Source organism: Coffea eugenioides, chromosome 9 (assembly GCF_003713205.1).
Source record: "Coffea eugenioides isolate CCC68of chromosome 9, Ceug_1.0, whole genome shotgun sequence".
Taxonomy (NCBI): domain Eukaryota; kingdom Viridiplantae; phylum Streptophyta; class Magnoliopsida; order Gentianales; family Rubiaceae; genus Coffea; species Coffea eugenioides.
This window is the reverse complement of record NC_040043.1, coordinates 41,615,863-41,636,249: the sequence shown is the minus strand read 5'-3', so window position 1 is coordinate 41,636,249 and position 20,387 is coordinate 41,615,863. Positions and strand designations below refer to the sequence as shown.

The window sequence follows — 20,387 nt, the reverse complement described above, 5'->3', positions numbered from 1 at the left end:
CAGCCCTTTATTTGTTGCTTGTAATTGTGGTTCAAAAACTAAACCAACAAGTCTTTCATCAAACACATCATGAGTCATTACTTGCTTTGATCATATCCACATTACTGTTAGGTAAAGGGTGACTTGTGCATCAATCTTTACATGGTCTAAAAGCATGACACGCTTGATCTTGTGAATGGGATAATTTAATTCAAAAACAGTACTACTAATCAGTCAATTGCGATGTCTTCTTGGGTGTAGTAGTATAACTGCAGCCAAGAAAACGTTGGTTGCTGCATACATTTGACTTGTGTGCATGTGCGTTTGTTTAGAGCTATGTACAGGGATGTTTGGATAGTGTATTATTTGAAATATTATTTGGAATAATTACTGTAGCACTTTTTATGATGTGATGTATGTGAGATAAAAAGGTGATTGGGAATATAAAAAGGTGAGTTGGGAAATGTATCTATGATGCAAGCGAAATATTATTTGGGATAATTGGGGTATCCAAACAAGCTAGCTAGCGCTATAAAGATGAGGCAAAATGTTTTTAAATTGGTAAGAGTTGTTTTAACTATCGATATGAATTGTGTAGCAACTAACTTGCTCGGAATAGATGGTGAGAAATTTGCTAAATGGGAATTAATATGATAATAGAAAAATTACATTTGGTTGATTGTATTAACTTTGGGTCAAAATAAATTTAGAAAAAGTTCACTTTGATCAATCTTGTTGTTAAATATAACTGAGTATCAGGGAGTCTACATTCATGTTATAAATAATTCTAAATTATCAAACAGATAAAGAGAAGAGTTCAGTTATGTTTAGATTGCATTTTTCTGAATTTTTTATTAAAAAATTACTGTAGCGATTTGATATATGCGAGATAAAAAAATGATTGTGAAATGTATTCACGGGAAACGTAGTAATTTTTCTTTGCGTGTAGATCAATGACAAAAAGATATATAACTTTTCTTGCTTCTATGCGTGTAGATCAATCTTTGGCATCGAGTACTAGTTCATTTTGCCAACTTTTTTTTTTTGATGTAAAGTCATTTGAGAACAAAAATTCTTGTTTGATCTTAGCGTGTAATCAGTTTAGGCGGAAATCCGAATGTCGACATTGCTTACCGTGTAAACAAAGATAGAACACAGTATTCGCTAATCATCATAACTTTGAGTCTTTGACAAAGAAAACTGAAAGAAGGAAAAAAAAGGTTCATAAATAGAACTGCCGTCCAAATCCAATGTCCATCCATGAGGAAACAGTACAATTTACAAAATATTCCAATGCAAGATTTTGAATTTACTTTTGCTGTTGTCGATAGGATAGAGAGAGCGAACGTAGATTGCGTCGGTCATCGTAGCGTAGTAGTTAGCTTAAGACCAGCATATGAACGAATGTATTTGCTCCCCTAAATTTCACCAGCCAATTACGGCTTTGGACCAAGATCACCTCCTTTTTGGAGCATCTCAGTTTGGTTTGACGTTTGCGGCTACAAAAATAAAACTCGTATTTTGCTTCATCTATTTCTTGTTCTTCCTGATGAATCTTTAATTATAGAAGACCTAACAAAGCAAGATATTATAATTCCTATCTCCTAATACGTGTAGACTAATAAGTATTTGATTACCAGTTTTTTTTTTTTGGTCAAAAATTTGATTACCAGTTATCACCCAAACAATAAGGACTTTCCTCGTGTAGGATTGTGGAAAATCAATAAATATGAAAATAATATTGAAACTCCAATATATCTTCCATCCAAGTGAATCACTTTATATTTGTGTCTTCCGACAGTCACATCCGGTAAAAATTGCTTCAAGCCTACAGAGAAATTTAGATATCTTTTAGCAGGAAAGGGATGAAATTTAAGAAACGATTGAGAAGGAGAAAGGGTGATTAGAAGAGAAATTTAGATTTGACATAAATAGGTTTTAAAAATTCTAAATCCAACAAACTAAATAAACAAACAAATTAAAAATAGAGAGAGGACTCCTCTCATGAGGAAAGTCCATGTTAATCTGGTCTCTCTCGCATGGGAAAGTTGGGGGAGACCTTAGTGAGTTGATCTTGTATTCAACAATACCCTTTAGGCCAAGATTTCTCACAAGAAATGATTACTCAAAACTCCCCAGTCCATCCTGTTATCTTTCTTTGTTCCTTTTTCCGGTCGGTTTGGTTTGGCTGGAAAATGGAAAACCCGGGTAATCGTTCCAATAAAATGGTTCCGGCGGCAGGTTATACTTGAAATTAAGACACTGAAGACTTTTGACTGGGACGATGCTTGCTGCTGATGCTAGTGACTTGATGAGGATGATGAGTACTGCCAAATCGATTTGCACCCCTATGTTGTGTGTGTATTAATCCCACTAGTCTATTCTATCAAAGTCAATTCTCACTAATTAATTGCTTTGCATTCAAGCAACCAATCCCACTTTATCTATTTCATCTTTATATATATATATATATATATATATATATATGTGTGTGTGTAGATAATTATATATTTATCCTGCTGGTAAAGTCAGTGCAACAAGTCAGCAGCTGCCAATACAATGTAGAAACAGTCGTTTTCTAGTTCCTGGAAAATTTGGTTTACAATTATTCCTTAATGGGAAACGCACATCACATATGATTACGGCATTGATGCCGACTTTCATCACTAGCAGACAGATTGAGTTCTTCACATACACGAAAAAGCTTGGGATTTGTTCCTGCAACCAGAATTTCATTCTCAGGATATGGAGGTGCATGTGTTTCTTTACTTTTCTTTTCTTTTTTGGTGGCTCTACAATTAAAAAATTCTTAACCAAGAAAACCACAAAAGGGATTAAAATAAATGAAGTAGTACGATCTTCAAAATTCTTACGTACGAAGCAATTACCATAAATTAGTTAGGCTTCAATCTACACCTCCCCGTTATAATGTCATCAAATTCAGCATCAAGATATGATAGATGGATGTTAAAATTTTTAGGAAAGCAATGCCAGCAGCTCCTTCCCATAATATTGATTTGTACTTATTTCGTAGAAAAATATATTTATTTTCTAATTCTTTTTTTTTTGTGGAAGAATACACCCTTTGTGCAAGATTTCTTTCTTTCTCATAATGCATTCAAATACTTTAGAATATTCGCACATGTATTTGTTCCAAAAGTCCTAATTCCAGCACCGGTCCAAGGGAATAACTATTAAGTAGGTTTATTCATCTCTTTGCATATGCCCAGCACCAACCCGCCATCTATTTAGAAAATCATAGCCTTATTTGTGTATTATATATGTAAAAAACAGACTAACTACTCAAATTCAACAGCTTTAGTCTGAAACAACTCATGTTATAGTAGTCTTCATTACCTCTCCAACGTGAAAACTGAAAACTGGTCTTGTCTGCGTCACATAGGATCCCACCTCAACCCTGACATCATTAGAACGGATAATCTCAAGCCTGTTCAAGAACCAAAATGCATACTACCATAGCTATATTTAACAGTACAATGAATATCTTTGACTATGTTTAAATTGTATTACTACTTCAGTTGCGGTTGAATCTAATAATTAAGCTGTAAAGCATACGCATGGATGACGAATTTGCACTTGTTAATTCTTAATCCTAGAGTAGAGTAGAGGAGAGCATACTAGAGGAAGGATTAAATACAACTGCTTAGTAAGTCAACACTAAATTTAAGTAATAACCGACCCTTCCAACTACCATCTGCCTAATTGTATATTTCCTGATCTCCTTTCCTCTCACATAATCAAAAAAGTCTAAACAATAGAGAGTATGAGGAAGAAGACTGCCGCAACAGCAGCCTCTAGATACATGATAGAGACTCTTATGGAATTCTGCAAAAACGCACGAATTGCAGATTGGAATGGAAATCTTCTATTCCTTCTAGAACCCTGACGTCGAAAAAGAAATCTGTCCAGTACCAACTACCAACTAAGAATGGCAGTTTACATTTTGCAAGAAAATCAATGCTAACTCATACGTTTGACTAGGACTCGGAGTAAAATCTGTAGAAAACAGATATAATATCACAAGCATCGATGGCGTTGATTAAGAATAAGAAAAACATTTACTATTTTTCTATGCATAATGTGCTCGAAATATCAACAAAATCTCGAGTACAATACGCAAAATGCCCAAAACATTCATACTAATTAGCTGTTGACCGTCGCAAGGTGGTGAGCATCGTTAGCAATATCAGCCAGTTCGATATGAAGCCGATTCCGATATGAATCGGCTGAGTCGTAACGGAATGGGAGGATCGGTATGATACTGATCTCCGAATTGCGAATATTATCGTATTCGCAGTGACTCCCTCTGACTCAACCAATATTAGCCGATTCGACCGGCCGATATATTTTTTCAGATTATGTCTTTTTTTGGTATTTTCTAATTTTAGTAAATTTTTCATATATTTTTAAAAAATTTTATGTATTATAATGTGCGTATCATCCGATATTCGACCGATATGTCGCGATGAATGTAAAACAATCAAGACCGCGACGCAATCAAAATGCAATTGCAACCCGCAATGGCGCACCATGGTTGTGAGAGAAATCGTAAGTAGAAGATTCTGAATTGAAAACTTACCGCTTACTTAAAAAAAAAAAAAGAAGAAGAAGAACGTATTTTCCTTAATGGCCACATCAGTATTGTATTCTACGTATAGCGTGAGGTTGCATCTCATATTCTTACGCACCACAGATGATATGATAGCATGACAATCTATATCATCAGCTTAATAATTAACTAAAACTTAAGCAAGAATTCTTGCAACAAGTGTTTTATACGCATGCATCGATGTCGTTTTGAGAACAATTTAGAAGGGAGGTCGTGCGCAAAAGAGTGTTATTTCAATGGGGGTTTATTATGCATTTGTCCTTATCTTCAAGAGTAATATGCGAATCACCAAAAAATATATATAAATATATATATATATATTTATATATATTCTACACAAAGCTTTACATACTAATCAAATCAGGTTCCTCCTTCTAACACCTTTTTCTGACCACAATACGTACTATTAAACTCCTGGTTGTGCACAAATACATCGTACCAAGTTGCATCAAACTGCAGATAGCAAATTCCACGTCCATTCTCCCGGCTGCACCCATATGGCATAAAAAAAAAAGCCAAAATAGAAAAATAAAACCTCTTAAACAAATGAAGGAATAAATCCTCTGTCATTAAAAAAAATGAAAAAGAAACAAAATAAGAGTAGGAGGAGAGAAATGGGCGCGAAGTTTCGTGAGGCGCGTTAGTTGACTAGCCGCCGGGTGGTTGTGCAAACTGGTCTTGTTAAGCTACCTCACCACTCCAGCTAGCTATTCCTTTATATTCTCCATCTAGTTCAACACTTCAGTATTAAAACACGATTTTAGAAAAATAGAGCATATGTTCATACTATCATAAGTACTACTGAGAACAACTCCACTTTTTGGAGCAAATTTAATTTGGTCGTACATGTGAAAGTACGTGAGTAGAACTTTTCAGTTCAAGTCGAAGATTCCAAGTTTAAGACCGAAGAAGCTGTTGTTTATTAGTTTTATACTACTCCTTCCTGCTAGATCAAATAACAGGTCCAAAATAGACAAATTGCGTTTAAATTAGACTTAATTAACTCCATGGCCTAATTAAAGTGGTCACTTGCTCCGAGCATTTGACCTTAATTTTAATTCTCCGTTGTTCTGCTAAATCTTCCCACCTTTGGAATTACATTGTATTAATTATCTGGAAAAATGGCCATTTTGATTCGTTATCTTTAGTCCTGCAACCATTTTAAATCTATACCTTTACCGTAGAATGTCAATCTAGGCGTTTTAATGAAAAATTGAAAATTTGTAACGGAGTTAGTCCCATGCACAGTACGTGCACTATTAAATTGACCATTTTGCTCTATTACCATTAGAATCATGTTCAATTTTGTCCTTTTTATATCATTGCACGCCCATCATACACGTATGTAACTGTTTTTAAAAAAAAAAAAAAATTTGCTCTTTTTTTATTTTAAAAGTAGGCTTATAATATACGAAACTAGCTCTATTTGGGTTTTCTAATTTCTCATAAAAAATCCTATATTGACTTTTGTTTTGTGAAAATGAGGGTTTAAATTGCTAAAAGGATAAAATTGGATACAACTATAAAGATAATAGATCAAAACGATCATTTTTAACAGTCCGCATGCATTACACATGACTAACTCCTTTAAAAAATTTTAATTTTCTGTTATCGGTCCTAAATTTTTTTTTTTTTAGCTAAAGATGAGGGACTAAAATGGTCTCAATGATAGGTAAAGGATTAAATTAGCTAAGACCCCGAAGATGAGGGACCAAAATAACCATTCTCCCTTAATTATATTGAATGCGAGATAGACACGAGCTGCATTCTTGGAATTAAGCAATTAAAATAAATTTTCCATGACCAATACTAGGGGTGGCAATTTTCGACACGACCTGAAAACACGACACGAACCTAACACGAAATTAATGGGTTTGGGTTGAGGTTTCGGGAATTCGGGTCAGAATCGGGTTGGACCCGATGAACCCGAAAAGAAAACAGGTCGATTTCGGGTCAACCCGTGGTGACCTGATATGACCCGATATGACCCGTTTACGAATTAAAATAATTTAATAAACATAAAAATAATTTTATCTAACTAAACTAAGTTATTCTTTTTTTCAAAGGCATTAATTACTTAATCCTAAATGAATTTATTTAATTTGTGTGAAGTTGAAATTATTATATTTGGACAAATAATATATTATATTATTTTTTACTTTTATATTGTTTTAATTTATTTTATATTTTGTTTGGGATAAAACACTTTTACGGTGTTTTATTTATTTTAGATTTGGTTTGGAATTATTTATTTAAATTTTTATTACTTGATTATGTAATTAGTTTTGTAAGAAATTGATTTTATTAGAAATTACAGTGATAAATTAATAAATTAAAATTAAGTTTCGGGTCATTTCGGGTCGACCCCGTCAACCTGAAATTTTCGGGTTCGGGTCAGCATACTTGACCCGTCACGGGTTGGCGGGTCGGGTTCGGGTCAACAAATTTTCTGACAGGTTGACCTGAACCCGCTCCGCCAACTTGATTTGGACCCGAATTGCCACCCCTAACCAATACATATCCTTATGTAGCGGTACCGTATACGGTATTGCATAATCGTTACAAAAAAAAAAGAAAAAAAAAGAAACATACGCTCTACTTTGAAATTTTGACAAATGGTTTGCCTAGAAAAATGTGTTCAATCTCATTTCAGCTAATCTTTTTCTCATTTATCTAGTACCTTAAGTCATGCTCATGCATTTGAGCATGATAAAAGTAAAACCCTCTTAATTTCGCTACTAAGCATCGGTACAAATATACATATATGCTTTGATCTGTTCTATATAGCTGTTGCTATCATCTTTTTGGATTGTGAAATTGATGTAGGGTATATTTCAAAAATAGTTCGATTCCAACCTTTTCTTTTCAAGGGAACATATTGACGGATACTTGCATACTAGTAGGAAGCGTGGCAGTAAACTGGAGGAACCAGGTGAGAAAATCTTCTGGAAGACTGAATATTCTGAGTAGGACTTGCTCAGGCTCGCCAAACACGACTCCAAGTGGCTAAAGCCCACAAGGTCACGGCTTACGTTGGTCCTTGACGGCTCACACAAATTCACACCTCATCCAAATTCATTTAAGTATACAACTGCTTCTAGCCTTCTACTACTACTAGTCTGCTACTAGCAGTACTATGGTAGTATACTTTAAGATAAATGGTGTTTATTTTTCTATACGAACACTTTACCAAAACTACCAAATTAGCTAGCTCCCTTATCCCACAAGAAACGTGGTCAGTTTCGTCATTCTATAAAGGTCAACTCAAAAAGTCAAAAGTGCCAATCAAAATTTAACCTATAAATATATATCACCTTTGAGTCATATTCTCATTGCTTACTACTCCTCTCCAGCTGGTTTCACTTTCAAGTTTACAAGCTTTCTTCCTTCAGACAAAGCTTCCATCCTTTTCCGCTTTCACACTCCCATCGAAGCTTCAAAGCTAAGAACCAAAGCCTTCTTCTACTTTCTGCAATCAATATTTCCATGGGAATGAATATGATGAATGTAGGAACCAAAAGAGCCAGGGAACCGGATCAGTTCGACAGCATAACCACCATGGCGAATTGCTTGATGCTGTTGTCTCGAGCAGGAGAGTTTGAAGCATTAAACATCTTCCATCATAACAACAGCAGCGACAATAGCCACAACCCTAGTCGGGTTTTCGAGTGCAAGACTTGTAACAGGCAGTTTCCATCGTTTCAAGCGCTGGGAGGCCATAGGGCGAGTCATAAAAAGCCAAAGCTCGGAGCAGATCTAAGCTTGCAATCCCAGGTGCAGACGTCTCCGCCTAAGCCTAAAACGCACGAGTGCTCAATCTGCGGGCAGGAATTCGCGGTAGGTCAGGCGCTAGGCGGGCACATGAGGAGGCACAGAGCTGCAATGAATGAAGAAATCGGATACCATCAATCTCCTGTGTCATCACTTTCATCTGGCCAACAGCATCAGTCTCCTGTATCATCACTTTCATCCGGCCAGCATGAACCGGTTGTGCAGAAGTCAAATACTAGTAGCGGACGGGTTTGCTGTTTGGACTTGAACTTGACGCCGTTAGAAAATGATTTGGAGTTTCGGCTTGGCAAGGTTGTGGCTCCGCCTGTTGATTGCTTTTTGCAAGGTTGTTAATGAATTCACCGCTGCAAATAGTATTGGATTAATCCCCATGTAGATGTTCAGGAGCTTTTTGATTTTTTTTAATCTCCTTTTTTGTGAAAGAAATCTCTGTATGTTGTACTTGTAGAATCAGATATATTGGGATTGATTTATTTGTTTATACCAGATCATACATATTGTAATACTCAACATATACGTCTTCTTAATTTCAGTATCTTGTGGTTCTAAAAAAAATTGATTTATCTTAGTACCTGAGGAAATTTAGTGGTGCCATATTTTTCTGAACGAACTGTGATTAAAGAGCATATACTTACATAAATAAGAAAAAACAAAAATGGCCAAAGAAGCATTTCAAGTGTTATATTTTGTCAATTTGAGCTTAACAAGGCCCTAAAAGATTTGGAGCTGGTAATAATTCCGTTGATTTGTTTATTTTCTGTTTGGCAACATTTTTTGAGAATATGTTATCAATACAATGATTTTAAAAAAAATATATAAACATATGGCTGGTTGTGGAATGAAATAATGATACATGGATTTTTGCATGAGCTTTGCAGGGATTATTTAGGGCCTAGTAAACAAGAAACAAAGGAAGATCAGCATCTTGTTAAAATGCCAAATATTAGCATCATTTTTAGTTGTCAAATCATCATTTCAAAAATTTGAGATTCCAGACACCCATTAAAAATGATTTAACTTTTCAGGGTCTTATTGTTTGGATAGTTACTTATTTGCAAAAATTTAGTTGCTTGCATCATTAATAGATTTTCTAACTACATTTTTATCTCACACATATTACATCAAAAAAGTATATTTTTTCAAAAACTTATCCCAAATAATCTACTATCCAAACACACTTATTATATTTCAAAAAAAAAAAAGAGTTAAATAGGCTATCACAGAAAGAAACAGGCGAAATGTAAGGTTCAACAATACCCAAACCATTACGATATTCTGTTGAAGCAATAAAGAAAAAAACAAACAGAAATATTGAAAACCATGAATCTAAAGCAGCTAAGCCTACGAAATTTTGTGGGATGTAATGCTATATATATGCCATGAGTATAATTCGGTTACAGAAAATGCTGAGAGATCAGAGCATGGAGATATAGATAATTGGAGTCTCTGTTCTTTCCCTATAATGTAGGTGAAGAATGAAAGAGGAAAGGAGAATCGGGACCGTGAGAAATTGAGAACCTAAAACTCTGTCCAAACCAAACACGACGAACTAATTGAAATCTTGACCAATAGATCAGATTCTCGACTTTTGAGTGACCTAAATCATCATGACTGAGGGCAAAATTAATTGTTTTTCAACATGGTTTTCATGTGATGGACGATGTTATTAAAAGGTTAAAGATATGTTGATCATTTTCCTTCTCACAGCATAAGCCACATCAAAGCTTGTACTGTCGTAGAAATCCCAAGTGTTTTGAGCCAAGGCAGCGCTAAATGGAAGTGAAGTGTGAGTAACCTTGATGTCCAGAAAATCCATTTTTTTGGAACACTTAACAGATAATGTTGAAGGTTGAAAACAATGAGGGTTAAAAATTAAAATACCAAAAAAAAAACATTTCCAAGTGGTGTCTTGATTATACCTCCAATGCACTAAATAGATTAGCTCTAGACTTCCTTTTTTATTTAATTACTTACTTTATATTTTTTGAATGCTTCCTCTTTCTGTTTTTGAAATTGAATGCCCAATGTCGTATTAATTGAATTCTGTAAAGCGAATCAGATGAAAGCAGATTCAAGTAAAATACAAACGTAGTCGAAAATATTTTTCAATTTGCCCAAACGCTAATACATGTGAATTGGGCCTCATAGTGGATCTCCCCGCATGTAGGTCAAGGCTCAAAGACTAGAAGTTTCTCATAATGGGCTAGCTTTCACTACAATTTGCATTCAGCTTCGGATTGGAATCAGAGTTGGGCTTTTGTTATTAGTACTACACGCACGCATAAAAGTCGAGCAATTGTTTCTTAAACTTTTTTAAGTGTATCTGTCAATTAGTGGGATGGGAACCAAACCTATTGGAGGAAGTCACAAATAAATAGTGGTTGATGGGAGACAAGATTTGAACTTTTGACCTTTCATCCACAACTAAGACTTTAAAATTTTGATAGTAACCAACAAATCAAATGGTTGTTGGCGTATTTGTGAATACATGCTTTGGAGGTTTTCAGAAGGGAGGTGGGGGACGAGAAGTTTGTCAGAAACAAGTTTTGACATTTTGGGAGAGTTTTGAGCTCACCGAAACTCGCCTTCATCCGAATGGTAGGTGCTTCTCGATTAACCAGTTGCTAGAGCCCAGAAATGAAACTTTCCTTAACTTTGCTTTTGGTAGGGTTTTTTTTTTGGGAGCTACTATCATCAATTTTTAGGTGCTATACCCAGTTGGCCAGTTTTATGGGCCAAGAGCAAGACGGAAGAATGCTGATCACACGGTTCCCTTGGAACCAAATACCAGCCAGAGAGTCTTATGGCGAAAGCCTTCAGAAAAGTCATGCAACAAAAGCAACAACAAAAACGAAGGGAGGCAAATGAGTAAATGAAATATTTGGAACGGTCGATGGCTCGATGCTGTGACGGAGAAGAGATGTTTTACCACTGCTTCAGGGCAGTTTTCCATTCCTTTCAATGTTTGTACATCATTCTAACGTTGCTTTATCTGTGAAGGCTTTTACAACTAAAGAAAAGCAATTGATCGTTGTTATGTTTTATAAATGTCATATACTAGTTCATTTCTATGCTCTAGCCGCGAAATTACTTCCCAGGGTAATTTGACTCCATGCTTGATTAATTACCATTAACTGTGATCTAAATGGTGAAAAAAAGCGCAGCACAAACTTCTTTGATCAATAAATTTAACAAATAAAAACATATGAAGACCAGGTTATTTTTTTTTTCTCAATTATTCTCACTTTCAGACACAGCATCTATATATTGCCCTCGAACTTGAAATTGCTCTGCAAATTAGGCAGCATTATCTCCAGCAATATTTGCTTCACTTTTCTCATCAATTGAAGATTTCGTTGACAGGTTTTTGTCAGGTAATTGTTGATCAATTGGCGCTATCTGATCAATATTGTTGGATTTGGATAAAAGACATTTGTCCTTACTCTTGCCCCATATCACTAGGTACAGCCCAAGCATGATAATGACGGCTCCAAAAACCCTATAAGAAGCATAAATAAATATGTATTAGGTTCCATTAAAAATTACTATACAAAATTTTATTGGTAGCGGTCCACACCAAAATCGTTCACTGGATTTTGTTGAAAATATATCACGAAAACATGTTATATGGTTCGAACCATATTGACGAAAATCAAGCTTATTTTTGGGAGAGCGACGTTACGTACCTTCCGAAATTCAACTGCTCAGCTAAGATAAAGCTACTCATAATAGCCACTATAACCATGCTTAGAGGATTAAAGGCAGCGACAAAAACAGGCCCTTTTGCCCTCAGTATTAATCCTGTAACATAATAAGTAACTCCGGAACTGATTAGTCCCTGAAATGAGAAGAAGAATGTAATTGTCATTAGCTTCATACTCTGGTTAATTAGCACATATTGGATTAATCTGGAATAGATTATCTTACGCAGTAAACGTAACACAAAAGGATGGTGTCAAAGTGTATCGACCAGATACTAGAATTGCCCCTTTCCGCAACTAAGGTTACGGCAATGGCTTGAAGTGCTCCTGCCATGCATATCATACTCGTGAGGGAGAGTCCAGCTGGGTATGACTTCAATGTGATGGCCTGTCCCCAATCATCAGTTAGAGCTAGCTGCTAAGTTCAGCTGATTCAAACATAAAGGTTCGTAGGAGGCAAACCCCTAGCAAGATTTTGGGAATTGTTATAGAGTTTTTGTTATAACATTGAAAAATCATTGGTTAATCTTCATCCAATATCAAGTCCTGTTTTAAACCTAAATAAATAGGATTAACTTTTCGGCAATGGAGCAAGTGTTTGTCTTTTGTAATATAATCCATTGCTTAATTAACATTTACCTGAAGGATGTAAAAATTGGCCCAACAGAAGCAACCTGCAGCGAGCATAAGAGCTCCTTTGATGGGATCCTGCGGATTTGCTACAGTTGAAGAGTGAACACCGGTGTCGGCTTTGGTCCACGGCAAACCAATGGTGGGTCCTTTAACGAGGGTCATAATCATCGCGCCGCCGACCGTGACAGCAGTCCCTGCAATTTTGACCAGGCCGTCGATTCTTCTGAGATTCACCTGTTCAAGCCTAGTTTACAAGAAGAAATAACAATTAAATTTCTGTTTGGCTAGCTAGCTACATGCAATTTCATGTTGCGTTAGATGCAGTTACTAGACTCTTGCATGTTAACAGTATGAAATATTTATTATAAGTATGAAATATTTATTATAGGTATTGCTATAGAGTACTCAAATCTACTAATATTGGTGGAGTATTATACCTTAAAATCCACGCCAACAAAAACGTTAGGGCAGGAACCATGTTGGTCATAGCAGCGGTAAATGTTGCTGTTGTATATTTCATGGCTGCGTAGTACAAGTTCTGGTCTATGACCGGCCTGTGGAGAGACAGAGACAAATTTGAAGTATTAAACAACTCATTTATGGTAACAAAAAACGATGAGTAGGATTTACTAGTAACAGCAACGTCAAGTCAAGATGCTTGCTTACTCCAATAATCCCAGCAGTAATATCTTCCAGAGAACGGAAAAGGTCATCCTTGGCCTGACTTTCCTGTGGAGTAGATGATAGAGCTGATCAGGTCTTGACATCCATTATCGGTATAATATCATGGAGAGGTTAAAAAAGATCAGTCAGAAGAGAGAAGAATAATTAAGAAGTTAAGGAACTAGCTAATACCTCTCTAACACAACGGCAAAAGGAGCAAATGCAACTGCCGCAAAGAGATTTCTGTATATAGAAAGTGCGTAATGGCTCATACCTTGGTTTAGAGCAGACTTGGCAATTATAGCCGAACCTGCAAAGCCAACCTGCACAAATGTCATCGCCAAATATGGATTTGCGTGCTTTAAAAACCCCATCCCGTGGTGATTTATCACTTAATTTGTAATTACAGTAATGTTAACAATGTAGATACTTGTTTCCGTACTACCAGTGCATGCAGATATATAAATGGTGGAGTGCGTAGTTTGCTCGTTTATATAGCTGCTCATGGAAGAACACCCCCTCCACACGTCTCTGTTCTTTCAAGTCTATGGTCTCCATCCGCAACGGATCTTCTGCCCCACATCCTGTGCCACTCTCTGTGCCACTTTTTATTATATTGCTATTTCTCCTTCATAAATATCATGTTTTAGTTCTTTTTTGTTTTCTTAAGATTCAATAACTATTAATTGAGTAATAAACAAAATTTAACAAAATCAAAAAATCAAAATGCATAAAAAATGAGATTTTTTATGAATTTTCTGCTGTATTTTTTAATTTTCTATTATATATTGCTTTTTTTAAGTTGTTGTATTTATTTTTTACTAAATTAATAATTATTGAATTTTAAGGAAACAAAAAAGAACTAAAACATGATGTTTATGAAGGAGAAATAATAATATAATAAAAAGTGGCACAGAAGATCCGTTGCGGTCTCCCCCACATCCAAAAAAAAAAAAAAGAAGAAGAAGAAGAAGCTTTCTATCAATTCTAGATTCTAGACCCTCGGTCATTTCCAAAAATCTATATCTAGCAGACCTGTAATTTTGTTTCAAAACTATATGTTTATATTAGCTCAAATAATTAGGATTGACAATGATTGGACCTCCTGATTCCGAATTGAAAACGACCAAAATAGTCCCACAACTATTTTATGAAAGCTGATTGTTCGTTCCATTATCTTTAGTCTTAGCCAATTAGATCCTCTAACTATAATTTTCTCCACCAAAGACCAATGGTTTCCACCGTAAACTGGTTAACTGAGAGGCAAAAACGAAAGGCAACTTTTCAATCCACCTTAAATGCACTAAAACACATTTATAGTGGTAGGTTTTGACGTGCTTAAGTTAAGCTAAAAAGTGTCTTCAAGTTGGATTAAAAAGACAGTTACGTCATAGTGCTATTCCTAGCAGTTTCTGTAGAATAATGTATCGTAACAATTTAACATACGTGAGGTAAAAAAAAAGTGATTAAAAAATATGTTTACGAAAAATTTAAAAATTTTTTTACGAAAAACTGCAATCCAAACAAGACCACAGGTGGTGTTTGAATTGCAGTTTTATATCAAAAAAATTCTTACATTTTTCATACACACATACATCAAATCACTATAATACATTTTTATAAAAAAATTACAAAAACTAGCCATTCAAAGGAGAACTTAATATTATTATTTTGCAATGTGACCTCAGTCCCATCAAACCTCCACTTTGAAGACATGTTAAACGTAGTGCATTTACTTTTTTTCGCAGCACCATAGCACTCGCAGCTGAATCGTGTGCGTTGAAAATCCAGCAGTAGTTGTAAACCGGCAGAGAAAAGTTTGTTTTCAAAGTACCCCGAGGCCCTAAATAGAGTCATTTGCGTAATCAACATTGTACGTAGTAATATCACAAATCAATAGGCAAACTCATGAGTAAATGGCCGAAATAGTCCTTTAACTGTTTTTATTAAAGCAAAATTGGTCGCCCATCTTTAGTTTTGACCAATTAAGTCCTCCAACTAATTTTTTGTTGCCAAAATTTCCAGTTTTCTCCAAAACAAAGCCGTCTCTGCGGTCGACTTGTCACCCCATGAACAAAATTGAAAACTTACTAGACTGAGTTACAAACCATGCACGTGACTGGATCTAGCCTAGAAATTTGTCCAATCATGGCGTCCTAATCTGATTACACTAACGCCAGTGACATTATTTTAACTTAGTTTGGCAGAATACCAACCCACTGTATTAATTCAAAACGATGATCAAGTTCTTACAAGAAATTTATCGAGCTTGTGCGCTGACTCATTTAAGAACGAACCAGGGATGCTGTCCATATCCTCAGTTCGGTTTCTTGAGTCTAAGATTTTAGTGGTGGATAGCTGGTGAAGACGTGGAGTTGAGTCATTAAATTGATGGAATAATGGAAATGGAGCAACGTAATGATAGAGAGATGAGAGACAATTGTGATGGATAATTCGTGGCCAAAAATTAAAGTTGCCAAAAAGGGAGATAAGGAGAAATGAGATACGAAATCAAGAATATGTTACTATATAATAAAGCATAAGCAAGATTCGGTATTAATAAAAAGTGTTAACATTTATCTTTTTAAAAATACCAGTCCAACATTTACCATCTATCCACATCTTATTTGGAAAACCTCTCACTTTTAAGTATAGGTGGCAAATCAACCCACTTAACTAAATTTACCCATACCCGTCCATGAATAGATGGATATGGGTATTTTAAATTTTTGTAGATGGATATAAATGGGTTATCCAATTATACCCATTTATTAAATGGGTTATTAAATGGGTATAATTGGGTAACCCATCAAACCCAATTAACCCATTTAAAATTCTCTTCTCTTCCCCTACCCATTTTTTTTTTCAAAATTTTCATTTTATCATGATGTTAACTACTTTTGTTTCATGATTATTATTATTTGTTGATTTTATTTTATTATATTATTTTCTCTTAGTTTGTTAACTTGCTCATTTTTTTTAGCATTACCAATTTATGATAAGTTTTAGCCTCTTTTCTTATCTTTCTAAAATGAAATTTTAAATTTATATATGAAAAAAATGTTAGGGGTTCAAAATTTTTGGATTAAGTTTTTATATTAACTTTTATAGTACTTAGTTCAAATTTTTTTATTCTTATTATTCAATTATTAAATAATATGTAATTTAACGACATAGAGTATAAATGGGAAAAAATTGGTAATTAGGCTTATTGAACATTATAAGTAAATATTTAAAATTAATAATGGGTACAAAGAGCGGTATAAATCGAAAACTTCGTTTGCAAAAACAAATTTAAATGAGTTTACAAAAAATTAAAATAAATGGGTTATAAATGGGTAATTGGGTTACCCAATTCATTTTTTGACTTACCTACTTATACCCATCTAATTAAATGGGTATAAATAGGTTGAATCACTTATACCCATCACCCATTTTACCCAACCCAAACCCGCCCAAATCACCCATTTTGACACCTCTACTTAAGTAACTATCATTACATAACCTCTCACTCAAACTAATGTTGAGGGGACTGCAGTGCAGAGTAAGATGAATTAGAACTCCATCGATAATCCAGAAATGCTACTAGGAATTCACCAAAGTTGTACAGGACCACAAAATCTAGACATATAAGGATGATGATAGAACTTTAATTTAATCAGAATGACTAAAAGCTCGACAATCTTTTACATGAAAATTTTCCGATTTTCGTTAATGAATATCACATCTACGACAGTCAATTGGGCTTTATTAGCTGAGCCTTGACAAATCCAAATTTAACTCACACACAATTACATCTGAAGGCCCCAGATGGAAGAAATTATATCTTCTTAACTGAAAAAATAAAATTATATCTTATATAGTGGTTATAAAAAAAAAAAGCACTCATTTAATGCCTATGTTTTAGGACTTCTGTAATGGAAAAAGTGCTAACTTGAAAATGGCAGAGTGAATCGTGTATTACCATTAATTTGCGGAAATGAAGTCATTGTAATAAAGTTGGAGTAAATTTTTGAGGAGTATCATCAATTCTTTGTCATTTTTTTTAATTAAAAAAAGGGAACAAGTGAAGTCCGCAAATATCGGCCTTGTTTGGAACTTAAGTTTTTTGCCAAATTTATCTGCTACAAGTTTTTTTAAAACTTTATCTACAGTAATCTTAAAAAATTTCTCATAGTTTTTAAACTATACATTTCAAAATATATTCAAAAATTTTTTAAAAAACTTTTACAGTAAGTTACAGTAAAATTTTAGACAAATTCTCAAAAAACTCACCTTTCAAACGATATTTGCACTCCCGTGGGTGAACAAAATATTAGAGTGAAGTGTCTAAAGAGCTATTCTTAGAGTGCAAATATCACCTGCTTGAAATCCGCCACATTAGAACTATACGATTATTAATGTATTCCTAAACCAAATCCTAAATTCACTGCCTATTTCTTTCCTTGTAGTCCCCGAAGAAGTGAAAGATAATTTGCACAATTGCTACGTGTTGTCAAACACTTGAAGACGGGAAAATTTGGATTAATATTCAGTCATCTATGGCAAATAGAACAACTAGGACAGGGTGCAACGGTGGGTTTGCAAGGTGATGATGGGATCTCCATCTTTTCCTTGTGGAACTTAAATTAGGATTCTGCTTTTCTGAATAGCTGGTTGCAAATTTCTCTCCATAAAGCTACATTTATTTTCTGGTAGAGAAGCTTGTTGTCACGGAACATTTTGCAAATCTATCTCTGTTAGATGTTGGCCTCTGTACATATACAAAGGCCTCATATGGAGAGCTTGTCCAGGAATTAAGACTGGAAACCTTTCTCCATTCCTTTCCCGACATCCACGATGCACCGTAAAAGTTCGTTTCCGATATTAATGGTGAGATTGGTGCCTAGCTATTCTAAGGTTAGTGTTCGAGAAGAGCATTACTCGCTTAAAAAAAATGGGCATATTGGTAGTTCATAGAAAGTGTATGATGATTCAGTCAGGTAGATGCGGAATTAGGAATCAGGAGACGTATGCCGCAGTGAAGGTACATATTGGTTGTTCACCTTTCTATTGCAATAATAAAGACATTGATCGCGTTTTACAGAAACAGCCAAACAGAGTATTCCATTGCAAATAGATTTTCGTGCTTCCCTCTTTTGTTTTTTGTCTAGTAACCACATGACAAATTTTGTCGTTAGACTCTCTTTGGTGTGCGTTGAGTGTTAGTTAAGTTATCCCCTGTATTGTTGTTTGTTGGACAAATTTTGTTAAGAGTGCAAATTTGAACCGCGGCCATTTGAATTTGTGTTTTAGATACACTAGTTTGTCCCACTTATCAAGAAAGTACCTTACAACCAATTGATCTTCATGCAAGTTATACAGAGTAACTTCTGCATATACACGTTCTCAAAATAGATAAATGTAGTCAAACTTTTACATATTTTCGCAGGAGAAGATGCTTTCCTCGTTATTTGAAACTCAGCCTCTTGAATTGACTAACCTTGTTTTAAGATGTAAAAAGTGACCACTTTAAAAGACATTAAGGATTGGCACACTCACCTTTATTGTATTTGCCAAAAGAAAGTAGCTAGCAGTTTGACATTGAATTTGAGGTTTACAACAATCGGAAATAAAAAGAGTGAAGCCTATGGAAATCCCGAAGAGCATAAACAATACCTTAAAGGCATATAAAGTAACGGAGAGCTTGATCAACTGCATACAGGATGATCACTTGTTTTCTTGACTGAAACCAAACCTTCCTTGTAAATCACAATTTTCAGAAACGTTTCTTGCCCGCCAAAAACATCAAACTTCTGTACTTGTTTGCCTGCAGTAATGGGACATAAAATCAATTGTTGTCCGAAATTGCTGTCTATGAGGAGCTCATCATTCCAAACAACCTTAATGAAAGGGTTCCCCAAACCTGGTCCAACTGAAAATATTTTTGTCCAAGACTCCTTAACACCATATTCATTCATCATCCATACATCAATGCGATCTTCCCCAGGTCCCGAAAGCCAAGTTGAGATTAAGGTGAGGGATTCTCTAAGGACATCAAGACGAGGAGGAACAAGTTCATTCACTAACAAAGCATCAGGTACTCCTATCTCTTCCACTACTTCACTGCTCATGTCGAAAGAAAAGAGCACTGCCTTTTCCCTTGCTGCCCGATGGAATCCGCTCCAGTGCATTCGTCCATCAAATAACATGCAGAAGCGGGGATGCGCCAAAGTTGGAAACTTGGCCTCAACCTCTCTCCAGGAATCAGTACTCAGGCTATATAGATCAGCTTTAAATAGTATATGATTTTTAATCATAATATAAGCGTACTCGGCCAAGATAACAACTTTATAATCGTTGGTATTAGGATCGTAACCTAATCCATCATAAACTTCAGTACATAGAAAGCCTTCTCGGCGTGAGTTGCAGGGCGGAGGAGGAAGAAGCTTGACTTGCCGCGTTGCTGGGTTAAATAAGTACTTGTCATTCACATCGTTGACGTAAAGCAGACCGTTGCAATGGCATACGAAGTCGGCAAAATAGCCATGATCTAAAAATGGCAAGTGTCGTAGATCAGGCTGGGGGAAATTGCGGACAGATTCCAGACTAGAATGGATAGACAGGAAAGTAGGGGGCGTTTCATCTATGTCACAAGGCACGTTCTTGAGTAGAAGACTTTTGTTATTTTTGGCGCGGCTAAGATGAATGGCTATGAATTTGGGGCTTTCGATCAAAGTACACCACGATTTGCAGACGCACTCAATAGGATCAATGATTTCACTGGCAAACGCAGTAGAATTTCTATCAACAATTGTTCAGGTAAATCCATCGTGATTTAGAGAAACGACAGAGCGCAGAATTCAGGGTGTAGAACCGGCCAAGGAGAACACAAAAAAAAAAAACACTACTGGTACAGAAGTAATAGAAGAGCGCCAAGAGTTGTGGACGCCAGGGAGCTGGACGGTTACAAGGCTTTGGGAGAAAACTCAAGTCCACAGTAGTTAAGT

At 35.4% G+C, this 20,387-nt stretch overlaps 2 protein-coding genes across 2 annotated transcripts; one reads left to right on the top strand and one right to left on the bottom strand.

Annotated features, from left to right (window-relative positions):
• Positions 1–7,960: 7,960 nt before the first annotated feature.
• Positions 7,961–8,906, top strand: LOC113783732 (zinc finger protein ZAT11-like). Its single transcript, XM_027329949.1, has one exon. The coding sequence runs from the start codon at positions 8,096–8,098 to the stop codon at positions 8,732–8,734; it is 639 nt and encodes a 212-aa protein (XP_027185750.1). The 5' UTR covers positions 7,961–8,095; the 3' UTR covers positions 8,735–8,906.
• Positions 8,907–11,698: 2,792 nt separating this feature from the next.
• On the bottom strand, positions 11,699–13,772 carry LOC113782599 (WAT1-related protein At2g39510-like). The gene is made up of 7 exons (XM_027328478.1): positions 13,591–13,772; positions 13,402–13,464; positions 13,173–13,289; positions 12,742–12,979; positions 12,329–12,490; positions 12,088–12,239; positions 11,699–11,900 (listed from the first exon to the last, which is right to left on the bottom strand). The coding sequence occupies exons 1-7, from the start codon at positions 13,770–13,772 to the stop codon at positions 11,699–11,701; spliced, it is 1,116 nt and encodes a 371-aa protein (XP_027184279.1).
• Positions 13,773–20,387: the final 6,615 nt, after the last annotated feature.

Excerpts from the sequence above, each read along its gene's own strand:
- LOC113783732 (XM_027329949.1), top strand. The coding sequence starts at position 8,096 with ATGGGAATGAATATGATGAATGTAGGAACCAAAAGAGCCAGGGAACCG.
- LOC113782599 (XM_027328478.1), bottom strand. The coding sequence starts at position 13,772 with ATGGGGTTTTTAAAGCACGCAAATCCATATTTGGCGATGACATTTGTG. Across the intron at positions 13,465-13,590 it reads TTTGCCGTTGTGTTAGAGAG|GAAAGTCAGGCCAAGGATGA; the intron begins GTATTAGCTAGT and ends TCTACTCCACAG. Across the intron at positions 11,901-12,087 it reads GAGCAGTTGAATTTCGGAAG|GGTTTTTGGAGCCGTCATTA; the intron begins GTACGTAACGTC and ends TGCTTCTTATAG.